Raw genomic sequence first — 16,279 nt, forward strand, 5'->3', positions numbered from 1 at the left:
AAGATATTCAACGACCAAAAAGGAGACATTGGGTTTGGTGTTAGCATTGCAGTATATTGAAATCTAAAACAATTCATCATAAACAATTGTTTATACAGACTACAATCCTTTAATTTTCTGGACAAATTTCAAGACAAATGTGCAAGGCTATTCAGATGGAGTTTATTATTGCAACCATTTAATCTAGCTGGATGAGAAAATCTGATTGCAGATGCTTTATCAAGAGTTTGAAGCATTAAGGGAAAATTGGACATTTAAAAACCTGGGCCAGAATCTTTGGCTCGGCGAGTGGGGGCGGGGCCTGCTCGCCAATACATAAAATGACGTGCGGTTATGTCGGGCATGCATCCCGACGTCACCGTGCAACATTCAGATTTTCAGTTCGGGGGGTGCACACCCGCCGAACTGTCAAAGGCCTATTAAGGCCATTTAAATATCAATTAAAACAATAAACTGAGCTGCGTGTCCAAAATTAAGGTTGGCGGGCAGTCGAAGAGCCCAGGCGGCCTTTGCATTTATCATGAAACATCATCCACAGGCAGGATGTTTCATGAATGTATTTAAAGTTTTATAAAAATGTTTAATAACATTCATAGACATGTCCCAGCTCATGTGACACTTTCACATGAGGGGAAATGTCTTAAAATTGTTTTTTTCCTTATTAAAATTTTCTCAACTAAAACTAATCTCCCTGAGGCAGCTTTGTGCCTCAGGGAGATTTCTGCGCTCTTTTGCGTGAAAGAGCGTACTCCCCGACTCAGCCTACTCCCCCCACCCACACAGGGAGCGCTCAGCATTTCCGGGTGCGCATCACGTTGGGCGGGCCTTAATTGGCCCGCCCACATAAAATGGCAGTGCCCAGCTGATCACGGGTGGCGATCAGCTGTGCTCCCGTCCGCGCCCAACCAGGAAAATTCTCCTTCTGGACTCTGAACTGGAATGATTTCTGTTGATGCGAAAGATTAACAATATATATTATGTCGATGCATGCATCTGGTAATGTAATAGTGTAAGTATATAGATAAGTATAGGAGATAGTATAAGATGGGTCAATAAAAATGAAGCTGTCTATTTAAATTATGACAGTACATTTTTCAATATGGAAGGGATGTCAAGAAGATATAATAATTCTCCTAATGTTATTGGAATTTCTTGTAAAATAGAATAATAGTGGGATGTGTCTGTGTGTATGCATGTCTGTGTGTATATGAGATTTAATTGAATTAGAGGCAGCTAGCCTGGGTGCTTTGATCTAAGTAGAGAGGTTAGGTTTGAAATGTTAATTAGATAAACAAGGGGAAGTTTAGAAACATAGATGTCAAAGGAACATTTGCATTTTGAAATAAACCATACTGGATTGTTTTCAAAGGAGGGGTGAAATGTGTCACCTAGCCAGGTGAAGTTTCGAAACTGTGTTTATTTTCCCAAAGATTACTGGTAAAACTTAGTGCTATGAGAGGGTTTTATTATCAGGGAGATAAAAGTTCGAAAGACACAGTGAAACAATGGGTATTTGCATTCAAAGAGGAAGATATGTATAACGAAGGAGCAAGGGCTGTGTGTAAGGGAAGGCATTTTAAGATCTTCCAAGTGTGTGAAAAGCCTTCAGCATCTATGCCTCAGGCTGTTGTCTTTAAAGAATTGAAGTTAAGAAAACTCACCTGGAAGTCGACTTGTTCAGGGTATCATGTTTCTTTGCCTGGGTCTTTTAAAATCTATGGGCAATATTTTCCCCCCGTTGGGGGAGAACTGTGGGAGCACACGTTGGGGGTGCGCCGCCATTTTACGTGGGCCAATTAAGGCCCGCCCAGTGTGACGTCCGCTTGGAAGCGCTGTGTGCTCCCTGTGCGGGCGGCGGGGGGTGGGGTGTTCCCTCAGCCGGGAATGCGCTCTTTTGCGCATGCATGCGAAAGAGTGCACAGATCTCCCTGAGGCTAAGTGATGCCTCAGGGAGATTGCTGGATTTTTAAAAAATTTGTGGCAGTGTGGAAAAAAATTCCTGACATATCCACTCATGTGACACTGTTACATGAGCTGGGACATGTCAACTTCTTTTCTTTTACCATTTCATAAACATTTTAAAGCCCTCATGAAACCTCATCTCGCCCGGGGATGAGGTTTCGTGTTTTTTCTAAAGGCAGTCTGGTTTCCTCGCCTGCCCGCCAACCTTAAGGTTGGACGGGCAGGTCCATTATTTGGCTTAATTACTTTTTAAAGGCCTTAAGTGGCCGTTGACTGTTCAGCAAATCTAAATGATGCGTCATTTTATGCCTCGGCGAGCGGGCCCCGCTCTCTGCTCACCGACTGCAAGATGCAGCCCTATGTATCTTACTGTTGCCTTAACGAAAGTGTAACTGGGAGTTAGATTGAGTAGGGAATTTAAACATTTTCATAGCAGTAATTTGTAGATCTATGTATGTATTAAAGCTATTTCTTCTATTAATAAATATTTAATGTAGTTTTGTAAAAACCTATAAGACTTGGTGGTCTTGTTACTACTGAATACAGGGCACGCATCTCAAAATTTATACAAATTGAAAAACAAGTTGTGGCAGTTGTTTCCAGTTTCCCTTTGGGATTTGAACAACTCAGCATTTACCATCGGCTGTGCCATAACACTGTTGACATCTCATTTATAGGTATGCCTGGTGCTGCTCCTGGCATGCCCTCTTGCACTCTTCATTGAACCAGGGTTGATCCCCTGGCTTGATGATAATGGTAGAGTAGGGGATATGCTGGGCCATGAGGTTACAGATTGTGTTCAAGTACAATTCTGCTGCTGCTGATGGCCTACAGCACCTCATGGATGCCCAGTCGAGTTGCTAGATCTGTTGGAAATCTATCCCATTTGGCACGGCAGTAGTGCCACACATGATGGAGGGTATCCTCCATGTGAAGGTGGGACTTTGTCTCCACAAGGACTGTGCGGTGGTCACTCCTACAGATATTGTCATGGACAGATGCATCTGGGGCAGGCAGGTTGGTGAAGATGAGGTCAAGTATGTTTTTCCCTCTGTTGGTTCCCTCACTACCTGGTGGAGACCCAGTCTAGCAGCTATGTCTTTTAGGACTCAGCCAGCTCGGTTAGTACATGTGCTACCAAGCCACTCTTCATGGTGAACATTGAAGTACCCCACCCAGAGTACATTCTGTGCCCTTGCCATCCTCTTTGCCTCCTCCAAGTGGTGTTCAACATGGAGGAGCACTGATTCATCAGCTGAGGGAGGGCGGAACATGGTAATTAGCAGGAGGTTTCCTTGCCCATGTTTGGTTTTGCCCATGTTGCCCATGTTTTGCCCATGATACCATGAGACTTCATGGGGTCCAGAGTCGATGTTGAGGACTCCCTCCCAACTGTATACCACTGTCCCATCACCTCTGCTGGGTCTGTCCTGCCGATGGGATAGAATATACCAAGGGATGGTGATGGTGGTGTCTGGGACATTATCTGTAAGATTGATTTTGTGGTGATGACTATGTCAGGCTGTTGCTTGACTAGTCTGTGAGACAGCTCTCCCAATTTTGGCACTCACCCCCAGATGTTAGTAAGGAGGACTTTTGTGGGGTTGACAGGGCTAAGTTTGCCGTTGTTGTTACTGGTTCCTAGGTCGATGTCGGGTGGTATGTCCGGCTTCATTCCTTTTTTGAGACTTTGTAGTGGTTTGATACAACTGAGTGGCTTGCTAGGCCATTTCAGAGGGCAGTTAAGAGTCAACCACATTGAAGTGCACCAACAGTTACCTCATAAGCAAACCACAGATGAAGGATGTTGGAACTCATGCCAGCAGCCTGCCCTAATATCACAGCAGCCTACTCACATTCCTTCCTTCTGACTGAATGGGAAAAATGCATGACAGTTTTAAGTGGCATTCCTTGCCTAGATACTTCACAATTGAGGAATGTCATCGATCCCTCAATAATTTTTTTTATTCATTAATGGGATGTGGGTGTCGCTGGCCAGGACAGTATTTATTGGTCATCCCTAATTACCCTAGAGAAGGTGATGGTGAGCTTCCTTCTTGAACTGCTACAGTCCATGTGGTGCAGGTACACCCACAGTGCTGTTAGGAAGGGAGCTCCAGGAGTTTGACCCAGTAACAGTGAAGAAACGGTGATATATTTCCAAGTCAGGATGATGATTGGCTTGGAGGGGAACTTCCAGGTGGTAGTGTTCCCATGTATCTGCTGCCTTTGTCCTTCTAGATGGTAGTGGTTGTGGGTTTGGAAGATGCTGCCTAAGCAGCCTTGGTGAGTTCCTGCAGTGCATCTTGTAGATGGTACACACTGCTGCTATTGTGCATCGGTGGTGGAGGGAATGAATATTTGTGGATGGGGTGCCAATCAAGCGGCTACTTTGTCCTGGATGGTGTCAAGCTTCTTGAGTGTTGTTGGAGCTGCACTCATCCAGGCAAGTGGGGGTATTCCATCATGCTTGTGACTTGTGCCTTGTAGATGGTGCACAGGCTTTGGGGAGTCAGGAAGTGAGTTACTTGCCGCAGGATTCCTAGCCTCTGACCTGCTCTTGTAGCCACAGTATTTATATGGCTAATCCAGTTCAGTTTCTGGTCAATGGTAACCTCCAGGATGTTGATAGTGGGGGATTCAGTGATAGTAATGCCATTGAATGTCATGGGGCGATGGTTAGATTCTCTTTTGTTGGAAATGGTCAGTGGCTAGCAGTTGTGTGATGCAAAAGTGACTTGCCACTTGTCAGCCCAAGCATGGATATTGTCCAGGTTTTGCTGCATTTGGACATGGACGGCTTCAGTATCTGACGAGTTGTGAATGGTGCTGAACGTTGTGCAATCATCAGCGAACCTCCCCACTTCTGGCCTTATGATGGAAGGAAGGTCATTGATGAAGCAGCTGAAGGTGAGGGGGCCTCGGACACTACCCTGAGGAACTCCTGCAGTGATGTCCCAAAACTGAGGTGATTGCCCTCCAAAAACCACAACCATCTTCCTTTGTGCTAGGTATGATTCCAGCCAGTGGAGAGTTTTCGCCCAATACCCATTGACTCTAGTTTTCCTAGGGCTTCTTGATGCCACACTCGGTTAAATGCTACCTTGATGTCAAGGGCAGTCACTCTCACTTCAATTGAGTCTCTGCAATAGAAGGAGCCACTTTCCACCAGTGATACTGCACAAACACCTTTCCAACTAAGCTAGAAAGGGTGAATTGATTGCACATTTTAATTAGTCATCAATTATTATCTGACTGAAACTTCTAATTATAGCCACCAGCTCTCATGAATTGTTGCTATTAGGGTTTTTTTTTATAACTAAATAATGTGCAAATGAATAAAACATATACAGAGGAGAGGCAAAGAATGCACAAAGTCCCATTTTGAAATGTAAAGATATCTCAAGATATCACATAAATAGCTCGAATCAGCTCTTACTTTTTCATTTGTCCTCTTCTTTCTAAACCATTTCTGCGACAGCTTGTCAAAATGGAAAACACTTAAAACGTGATAGACTGTGAACAGTCTGGACTCTACTCTTACCTTTGCATATCCCAGCATGATCATTCGTACCAGTACCACATTCACGTGGGCTCCCAGCGATTTATCGTGGTAAATCTCATTAACCTGACAACGAAAGGAAGGGACAGTATTGACATTATTCCAATTTGCAAATTATCCGCCTGTTTCTGGAAGCTGCCTGTGTCATTATCTTCTACTCAAGTTACAGCTCTACCTTTATTTTGCACTTAAATGCAAATATCAACTGTATAATTAATCTCATTATGGCACAATCTCAGTTGGATCTCCCTATATAAGAGTTAGCCATTCTTATATTTTAAATAGAAAGGTTTTCGAGCTCACCAATTTAAGTACATATGCCAGCTCAAGCTCTGTTAAATATTTGATGCATTTCCTGTGACATTGCTCCTAGTAAATCAGAGGACTAACAAGGTAGGAGTTTTATACCATGAAATATTCATCCAATTATTGTTTAAGCAGTGACTTGCTGTAGAGCATTAGCCAATGATGATTGCGTTCATTGATGTACTGCATGCCCTTTCACTGGATCTGCTTGGGGGCCCTGACTAGTTCAGAGGAAGTGGTCCAAACTTGGTGAAGACCACAAAGGCATAAGAGCATCATGAGAGTAAAAATTAGAACTCAGTACAACCATTGAAAACCAATACTAAGAGGGCTGATTTTGGAGGCCAATGAGCCACGTCACAAGGGTGCCTAATCCTTACATCATCGTGGGTGTTCCCACAACACAGGGACTGCAGTGGTTCAAGAAGGTGACTCACCACCGCCTTCTCAAGGGCAATTAGGGATGGGCAATATATACAGCCAGCGATGCCCACAGCTCATGAATGAATAAATTTAAAAAAAGAAAAATGTCCAACCCTATTGAGGGTCAGGCTATTTTTCAGTCTTCCCTGACTGCTGCCTAAAGTGGGCGTTAGGCCCCTTAGGTAAATAGAATAGGGAGCTAACAATTGTTATAGACTTCCTCTGATAAACTGAAATTCAACGTGCATCGCAGCCTGTGGCATTAAGGATTCTTTAGCAGTCCCTGCGGACTAAGCAGCAACCAACCCAAAAAGGTAAGTTTTTTAAAAAATTGCTGTTGAGCCAGGAGGAGCAGCAGTGGAACCCTTGACTTCACTGTACTTGCAGACATGCCAACCCCACTGTCTCATAAACCAAGAAACAAACTATTGAAAAAAACAAGAGATACTGTATAAAAATCATGACATGCCAATATGGATTAGTTTATAAGCCCCATTAGTAGTTTACTTAATCTCTAACAGATCAGTATCTTAAAAAAAAACTATATAATTGTTAAATAAAAGTCCTACCAGTTATTTCCACTTGTTTTAAAGAAGAATTTGCACTTCTGCCAAAGCAGAATGATACAGCACAGAAGGCCATTCAGCCCATTGTGCTGGTGCCACTTCTTTGGTAGAACTATCCAATTAGTCACACTCCCCTGCTCATTCCCCATAGCCTTGTAAACGTTTCCCCCTTCCAAGTATTTATCTAATTCCCTTTTGAAGGTTACTATGGCATCTGGTTCCACTCCCCTTTCAGGAGGTATATTCCAGATCATGATCATCGCAATAGCAGCCTCTTGTGGCCATTTGTGTATGAATGTATATAAACTAAAACCAGATTAAACCAGTTCAGTTGGGTACTAGATCTCCATATGTATGCACCAGTGTTTTTATCATGCTAAGATATCATAGGCTGAATCCATTCTCTTAGGTCCAGCCCTGACTTTGTTTTCAAACCTGCCGACAAGGGTGGTGCTGTTGACTGGCGTACTGACTTCTAGCTCGCAGAGGCTGAGCTCTAACACTCAGACACTTCTTCCTTCCTCCCCCTGGACCATGACCCCACCACCAAATGTAAAGCCATTGTTGCCAGGACTGTCACTGACCTCATCTCCTCTGGAGATCTTCCCTCCACAGCTTCTAACCTCACAGTCTCCCAACCCCAGATAGCCCGCTTTTACCTCCTTCCCAAAATCCACAAACAAGACTGTCCCAGTAGACCCATCATGTCAGCCTGTTCCTGCCCAATGGAACTCATTCCTTCCTATCTTGGCTCCATTCTCTCTCCCTTTGTCCAGTCCTGGGATGAAGGGGTTGACTTATCAAGAATGGCTCAACAGGTTATCCCTTTATTCATTAGAGTTTAGAAGAATGAGGGGTGATCTTATTGAAATGTACAAGATTCTGAGGGAGCTTGACAAGGTAGGTGTTGAGATGTTTCCACAAGTGGGGGAATCTCGAACTAAGGGACATAGTTATAGAATAAGGGGACACTCATTTAAAACTGAGATGCAAAGGAATTTCTTCTCTCAGAGGGTGGTGACTGTCTGGAATTCTCTACCTCAGAGTGTTGTGGAGGCTAGATCACTGGAAGTATTTAAAGAGGTAGATAGATTTTTGAAATTTTGGGGAGTTGAGGGCTATGAGGAGCTGACGCAGAAGAGGAGTTGAGGCCTGGGGCAGATCAGCCATGATCCTATTGAATGGCAGGGTAGGCTTCAGGAGCCAAATGGTCTACTCCTGCTCTTATTCCTTATGTTCTTATGTCTCTTTCCACCTACATACACGATTCCTCTGATGCCCTACGTCATATTAACAATTTCCAGTTTCCTGGCCTTAACTGCCCCCTCTTCACCATGGACGTCCAATCCCTCTACACCTCTATCCCCCCATCGGGATGGTCTGAGGACTCTTCGCTTCTTCCTTGAACAGAAGCCCGAACAATCCCCATCCACCACCACTCTCCTCCATCTGGTTGAACTTGTTCTCTCACTGAACAGTTTCTCCTTAAACTTGTCGCACTTCCTCCAAATAAAATACCCATTTCCATTATTTTTAAATGTATTTCCATCCATTGTTTTATCTCTACCTTTTAGCCTATTTCGATCCCTTCCCTTCACCCCACCCCACCCCCACTAGGGCTATCTGTACCTTACTTGTCCTGCTTTCTACCCTTAATTAGCACATTCCTTAGATAATATCACCACCTTCAACACCTCTTTGTCCTTTTGTCTATGACATCTTTTGGCTATCTCCACCTATCACTGGCCCTCTATCCAGCTCTACCACCCACAACCACCCCCCCACACCCCCTAAACCAGCGTATATTTCACCTCTTTTCTATTTTTACTTAGTTCTGTTGAAGAGTCATATGGACGCGAAACGTTAACTGTGTTCTTCTCCGCAGATGCTGCCAGACCTGCTGAGTTTTTCCAGGTATTTTTATTTTTGTTTTCGATTTCCAGCATCCGCAGTTTTTTGCTTTTATCTCCAAATTAAAGGTGTAGCTTTGGGTACCCGCATGGGTCACAGTTATGCCTGTCTCTTTATGGAGCATGCAGAACATTCCTTGTTCCAGTCCTACTCAGGCCCCCTCCCGCGATTCTTTTTTCAATACATTGATGGCTGTTTTGGTGCCACTTCATGCTCTTGTCTAGACCTAGAAAAATGTATCAATTTTGCTTCCAATTTCCACCCCTCTATCACCTTCACACGGTCCATCTCCAACACTTCCCTTCCCTTCCTTGACCTCTTTGTCTCCATTTCTGGTGACAGACTGTCCACCAATATTCATTACAAGCCCACCGACTCCCACAGCTACCTTGACTACAGCTCCTCACGCCCTGCTTCCTGTAAGGACTCCATCTCATTCCTTTGCCTCCGTCACATCTGTTCCAATGATGCCACTTTCCAAAACAGCGCTTCTGACATGTCTTCCTTCTTCCTTAACCAAGGTTTCCCACCCACTGTGGTTGACAGGGCCCTCAAACATATCTGACCCATCTCCCACGCCTCACACCTCCCCCTCCCTTCCAGAGCCATGATAGGGTCCTCCATGTTCTCACTTTTCACCCCACCAGCCTCCGCATTCAAAGGATCATCCTCCGCCATTTCCTCCAACTCCAGCATGATTCCACCACCAAATACATCTTCCCCTCACCACACCTCCCCCCCCGCCCCCGTCAGCATTCCATTCCCTCCAGGACACCCTGGTTCACTCCTCCATCACTCCCAACACTTCACCCACTTCCCACAGCACCTTCCCTTGCAATCGCAGAAGGTGCAACACTTTACCTTCTCCCTCCTCAGTGTCCAAGGGCCCAAACACTCCTTTCAGGTGAAGCAGCGCTTCACTTGCACCTCCTTCAATTTGGTCTACTGCATTCGCTGCTCTCAGTGCGGCCTCCTCTACACTGGGGAGACCAAACGCAGACTGGGTGATCACTTTGCAGAACACCTTCGGTCTGTCTGCATGCATGACCCAGACCTCCCTGTCGCTTGCCATTTCAACACTCCACCCTGCTCCCATGCTCACATGTCCATCCTTGGCCTGCTGCATTGTTCCAGTGAAGCTCAACGCAAACTGGAGGAACAGCACCTCATCTTCTGATTAGGCACTTTACAGCCATCCAGACTTAACATTGAGTTCAACAACTTCAGACCATGAACTCTCTCCTCTATCTTCACCCCTTTTTTAATTTCCTTTTTTTAAAATTTGTTTTCATTTTTTATCCACTTATTTTCATTTTTATTCATTGGTTTATCCCATTTTTAATCTTCTTTTTATCCCCTTTTCCTTCCTTTTTCCCCAAACACCACCCCACTCCCACCCCCACGGCACCTTCCCATGCAATCGCAGAAGGTACAATACCTGCCCCTTTACCTCCTCCCTCCTCACTGTCCAAGGCCCCAAACACTCCTTTCAGGTGAAGCATCGCTTCATTTGCACCTCTTTCAATTTAGTCTACTGCATTCGCTGCTCCCAATGCGGCCTCCTCTACATTGGGGAGACCAAACATAGACTGGGTGATCGCTTTGCAGAGCACCTTTGCACAGTCTGCAAGCATGACCCTGCCCCAAAAGGGCCATCTGTTACTTTTTCCATGTTGCTCTTTCACAGAGTGCTTACCCTTATTCTGCTAGTAAAACATTCTGCTTTGTTACCTTTACGCCACTATCAGCATCTTCTTCAGCCCTTACCACTACATTACCCTTTGTCTTGTCGTCCACGACATCTTTGTCAATCTCTCCTTAGCTCCCAACTATCGCTGACCTTATTTCCAGCTTCACCTGCTCCACCCCCTTAAACACTATTAATTTCATCACATTTCTACCTCTTTTTAGCTCTGAAAAAGGGTCATACAGACTTGAAATGTTAACTCTGTTTCTCTCTCCACAGATACTGTCAGACCTGCTGAGGTTTTCCAGCATTTTCTGTTTTTATTTCAAATTTCTAGCATCCGCAGTATTTTGCTTTTATATTTGAGATTTAAGACACTTGCTCAGGGAATAAAGCCACACTATTCCATGGGTTTTGAACAAACAAAAATAAGCTTTACTATACAAAGCCAGAGGGATAAAACAATTCACAATATCGATTTTATACTCTAACATTCAGGGTAAGTATGAGATGCATGTGAATTATCAAAAAATTGTGGTTGAACACACCACACTCCAAAATAAATGGCAGATGCAGCCAAGACAGAGTCTATGGATTTCTCAACAATCCACCTAGATGTCAATAAACACTTTGAGTCAACCAATCTCATTGAAACTCTGTCTCTCTCATGAAAAATTCCAGTCTTCACCTTTGAAGATCTAACCTGGGAATTCTTCCAAAAGTCACTTCAACTTGGGCGGCACCAACAACAGCCCACCTTGCAGGGGTTCAATCTCGTCTCCTGAGATTTCCTTCCACTGTATACCAAGTATACACCCAAGCACCAACTCACAAGCACAGCGCCAGATCTTCAGCCACACCAAGCAGAAAACTACTGCTCCAAAGTGGTACCTTCGTCCCAACAGCCCGCAGCACGGAGTCACCAGCCTTCAGCTGCCTTCTTCATTTAAAGTCTGCTCCCCACAGCCCTTTTCCTATTCGGGCCCATTTCTTTGCTCCTCTTTTTAAAAACTGATCTTGGATCTTTTCCTGTCCCTGCCCCTTCTGTGGGACTCTTCTTTTGGGACCTCTCCCTGTCCCTTCTCCCTTTGGGACCTCTCCCTGTCCCTTGCCTGTGACGATAGTCTTCCATGGCGCTCCACTCCTGGTCAACTGACCAGGTTTTCGTACCATTTTTTTCTCTCTTAATGCGCAGGTGCGCTGGGCCTGTCCTGGGCTCGAAGAGCTTACACTGCAGAACTGCGCATGTGCAGCCCGCTCCCAGTCTGCACATGCAGAAAAGCTCCAAGGTCCATCGGGAGCTTAAGTTCCCGACTTCCACTATCCATTCTGAGGCAAGTATCGTTTTCATTACTATATATAAATATATCTATTGCACTACTTTCTTCACCCTTCTCTGTTACATTATTAAAGAACCTGAACAGGTTAATCTGACCCTATTTTCCTTTAACAAATCTATGTTAGCTATGCTTCCTCAGGTGTGAATTAATTTTGGGTTTTTTTTACTCATTCACTGGATGTGAGCACCACTAGCAATCTCCACATTTATTGCCCATCTCTAATTGACTTTCAGAAGGTGGTAATGAGCTGCCTTCATGAACTGCTGCATTCTGTTTGGTGAAGGTAAATCCACAGGACTGTCAGGAAGAAAGTTCTAGGATTTTGACCAGGCAACAGTGAGGAACAGCGATATAGTACCAAATCAGATTGCCAGTCACTTGGAAGGAAACTTGCAGGTGGTAGTTTTGCCCATCCACCTGCTACCCTTGTCCTTCTAGATCGTAGAGATCACTGTTCTGGAAGATGCTGTCGAAGAAATTTTGGCAGTGCATCTTGTAAATAGTACATACTGCAACTATGTTGTGCTGGGGGTGGATGGAGTGAATGTTTAAGATAGTGGAAGGGGTACCAGTCAAGTGGCTGCTTTGTCCTGGATGCTGTTGAGTCTTTTGAGTGTTACTGCAGCTGCACACATTCAGATGAGTGGGCAATATTTCATAACACTCCCGGCTTGAGTTCTATTGTATTCTGTATCTGACATTTGTCAAAAAGCTTCTTTTTCTGTTATATTTTAACCATTATTTCCTTTGTCGTCCAGGGAGCTCTGGCTTTGGATAAGTCATCTTTCCAACTTGCAGGAATATGCTTGGTTCATGCCTGAACTACCTCCGCCTTGAAGGTCTGCTATTGCTCATTAGCTGAATTCCTGGCCAATCTTTGTTTTCAGTCCACCTGTGTTAGGTTCTTTCTTAAGTCACTCATCCAGTTGGGTAATTTCACTTTTGATTTTTCCTTCCCTTAACTGCTATAAACTGAATTATATTATGGTCACTATTATCCAAATATTCTCCCACTGTAACACACTCCACTTGCTCCAGTGCATTCCCAAGAACTAAATGTCTAATGTTTTCAACAACCTGATCAACTTGCCCTTCCACATTCTAAGATTTATGTGTGTGAATCCCCGGGTTTCTCCATTTCTACACTCCCTTTAAAATTATACCTTTTGGTTTATATTGCCTCCCTATTCCTTCATTCAAAAATCCCTTCACACTTCTCGGCATTAAATTCCATCCGCCAAATGTCTGACACCACATGTCACTAGTCTATGTTCTCCTGAAGTCTGTTACTCTCCTCCTCATTGTATATTACAGGCATTCAAAAACCTCTTCAAGAAAACTTAATCCTCTTACAAGTTCATAAAGCTGCCAATCAAACACACAGCCATTCAAACTTCAACTGAAAAAATTTATTCCTCTTAAGAGGTTATAAAACTGTCAAAATAAACAAGCAGCCATACAAAAACCTTTCCAAAAACTTTAGTCACTTTAACTGCGCATAAAACTTTAATCGAGACAAAGCTCACAGTTCCCTTGACAGCTGTGTCAACAGCCCCTGCTGAGCTAAACCATTAGTGGGTTTGGAACTGGAGCAAGTATTCATAGTGAGATTCCAGTGCACAGCTGTGTCAGTAGAACTACCAAAGCTGGATATGTTAAAAACCTTTGACGTCTTTGAAAGATCTCAGCCATCTTTTCAACCTTTGAAGCAGAAGAACAGATGGCCATCTGTTCTTTTGCATGGAATTATCCCAGATATGCACTGTGTGGTAGCGGGCGGGAAAAAGATCTTTTTTCCCATCGGCCACAATGGTGGCTTTTCACTCCAAATTGTCCCAATCCCGCCTCATTAATCATGCATTCCTGGGAAACACATCGTTTCGATGGTGGGCGGGATCTCATTCACCCGCCATGTCATCACCTTATCGATTCATCACAACAGGCACCATATTTGAAGAGCAGCCGTGCGCATACCTCTCAGTGCTTCCAGCCCAGGGCTGCTGCATGGAGGACATGGCCCCAAAAGGCAAGAAGACCGCAGCTCCCCCTCCCCAACCACCCCGGTGTAATGATGCATCCCTCGAGCAATTTTTAGACGTAGTGGAGGCCCACCGTGTTGTCCTCTACCCCCCCTCTGCGCGAAGACCAGCAAGCAAAGTCACCAATCCAACATGAGAGGCAGTGGCAGTGGTGGTCAGCGCCAATGCCCTGCAAAAGAGGAAAGCCACCCTGTGCCGCAACATGATGAATGGTCTCATGCCAGAATAAGATACACTCCTCATCACTCTCAACTCACACACTCACAAACCCATCACACACCCACAGGGATCTCACACCTCAAGGGACAACATCACTAACTCTCACAACACACCCTCACATCTCCATCAGGCTCATATCCTCTGGATCTCACGTCCTCATCCTGTCATGTCTCCATTCATCACACATTCCACACAGTGCTATGTGTCCTGCTCATACTCTCTCCATCTGTTTTCATACAGGAGAACCTGGCTCACAACAGCAGGGAGAGGTCCAAGATTGGGGGTGAAATGGCCCACATTAGGCCCCTCACTCACTTTGAGCAGCATGCCATTGCGCTGACTGGTGAGTACGCGGACCCTGCCTGCGGCGACAGTGAGGTCGGTGGCCAACAAAACACCCTGGTGAGGATCCTGCACAACATCATCCCTCTCTCAACACAAGTATGAGTGCTCTCTCTCCTGCTTTTGACTCTGCTGTCATGCACTAATAATCTCTACCTTGGTTCACAGGGAGCTCTGCCAAGCAACCAACACCCTCAGCCCCAGCCAGTCCCACAGCACCATCCACGTCCTCACCTCCAGCCAAGAAGACACCTCCTCCATTGAAGAGCTGGAAATAAGCAGCCTGGAAAACCCATCACATCGCTTACCCACACCCTGCACCAACGCAGAGACACACAGCTCGGTGGGACCTATCTCTTGAGCAGGATCGGGTTCGCAATCTGGTGGTCACTGCATGCACACGTGTCTGCAGCAGGAAGTGGCAGATTCAGCCAAGTTCTCCGGCACCGGGAGGAGTGCTGGGGAAGAGGCATCTGTGAGGACCGAGTCAGATGACAAGCCTCTGGATTCAGCCTTCCAACTCATCCTGGAGAGTCAGCAGAAGGCAGGGGAACAGCATGCAGAGCTGGTGGAAGCCCTCATCAGAGAGGCACGTGAGTTGGAGGAGTGCATATGCCTGCTCTCTGATGAAGTGGTGCCCACATGTGTGTGTATGGAGGTCTCATCCTGCAGTGGCAACGCGAGAGGGAAACGGGGCACCTCGCCATCACCCCAAGTGCTCTTTCCCCAAAAGTAGTCAGATCGGGGCCCTCAGCCACCCGAAGGTAGGTGCATCGACAGCTGGACACCCCTGGGTCATCCTCACAGGGATCTCACATTCTGTCCTCTCCCTCCGAATCCTCTTTGCCTGTGACCATCTCAACCTTGTCCTCTGTCACTGCAGAGGGAGCAGCTGGTCTACAAGTGATTCTGGAGGGAGAATGTGTGTAGCAGGGCCTTTCAGAGCCTTGTGCAAGCACTGTCCTACGCATGCGGATCTTTCCCATATCGCATTCGCCTCACTGTCCTGAGCATTTTCAATGCTGCCTGCTGGGGTTCACTTTCAGTTGTCCATCTGAGCTGAGCTGCATCTCTGCCCACCCACCGATCACACTCCCAATGCAGCACCTGATCTCGCCCATCATGACTCTCGTTTCATTTTCGACTTAGCAAGCATGGTGCGCCTAACATTTTTCTTCAGGTCCCCTGTTCTTTTCTCTCCACCAGTCACCCATTTCCTTTCCCCCATCACTGTCGACTCTCCTGGCATCACATTCCACCTCCTCACTGTGACTTATCAGCCACAACCCTTTTCCTTCAGGGGTGTCCAGGTGAACGTGCACATTCCCTTCCTTCCGATAAATCCCACCTCCATCCACATTAACCTCTCTGACCTCCTCCTTCCCACCCCCAGGGTCCGTTTCTGCATCCAAGTCCCCACCAACCTCTCTCACCGTCCGTTCTACCGATATCATCGCCACCCTCACCCTACGACCCTACCGCCTCACTTTGCCCTCAGTCATTCTCATCATTCCCTCCTACCACGCCCACCCTCCATTCGCTCCCCAGGAGGCAGTCATGGACTCAACAGAGCCCTCCCTTGCAAGTTCACCTGGACATCCCTCCTCTGGACTCCTTGCTCCCTTGGAACTCCTTCCCCCCGACCTCAATGGAACTCCTCCCCCGCCCCCGAGTCCTTCCCCCTTCCTGACTCCTTTACTCCTCCCTCCAGCCTTCCCCTCTTGGGATTCCTTCCTCCCCCTGGACTCCCTCCTCTCCCTGGACAAATATTGTGTTAAAATATATTTAACATGTCATACAGCATTAGATTATGACAAGTGAAGTTGTCAACTTTTTGAACTTAGCTGTCAAAAGGTCCCTAGATCCAGACTAGGGTTTCCAATGGTTCTTGACTCCTCTGAGGTGATGTAAATCACATCTCC

At 45.8% G+C, this 16,279-nt stretch overlaps 1 protein-coding gene across 2 annotated transcripts in view; it reads right to left on the reverse strand.

The window, feature by feature from the left end:
• Positions 1-16,279, reverse strand: part of LOC144698292 (A disintegrin and metalloproteinase with thrombospondin motifs 3-like) — a 335,384-nt gene that overhangs the window by 95,899 nt on the left and 223,206 nt on the right. For both annotated transcript variants that reach the window (XM_078570263.1, XM_078570260.1), the window contains exon 6: positions 5,507-5,590. In XM_078570263.1, coding sequence (XP_078426389.1) covers positions 5,507-5,590 — 84 coding nt within the window. The remainder of the gene's footprint in view (positions 1-5,506; positions 5,591-16,279) is intronic.

Source organism: Cetorhinus maximus, chromosome 2, assembly GCF_964194155.1.
Source record: "Cetorhinus maximus chromosome 2, sCetMax3.hap1.1, whole genome shotgun sequence".
NCBI lineage: Eukaryota > Metazoa > Chordata > Chondrichthyes > Lamniformes > Cetorhinidae > Cetorhinus > Cetorhinus maximus.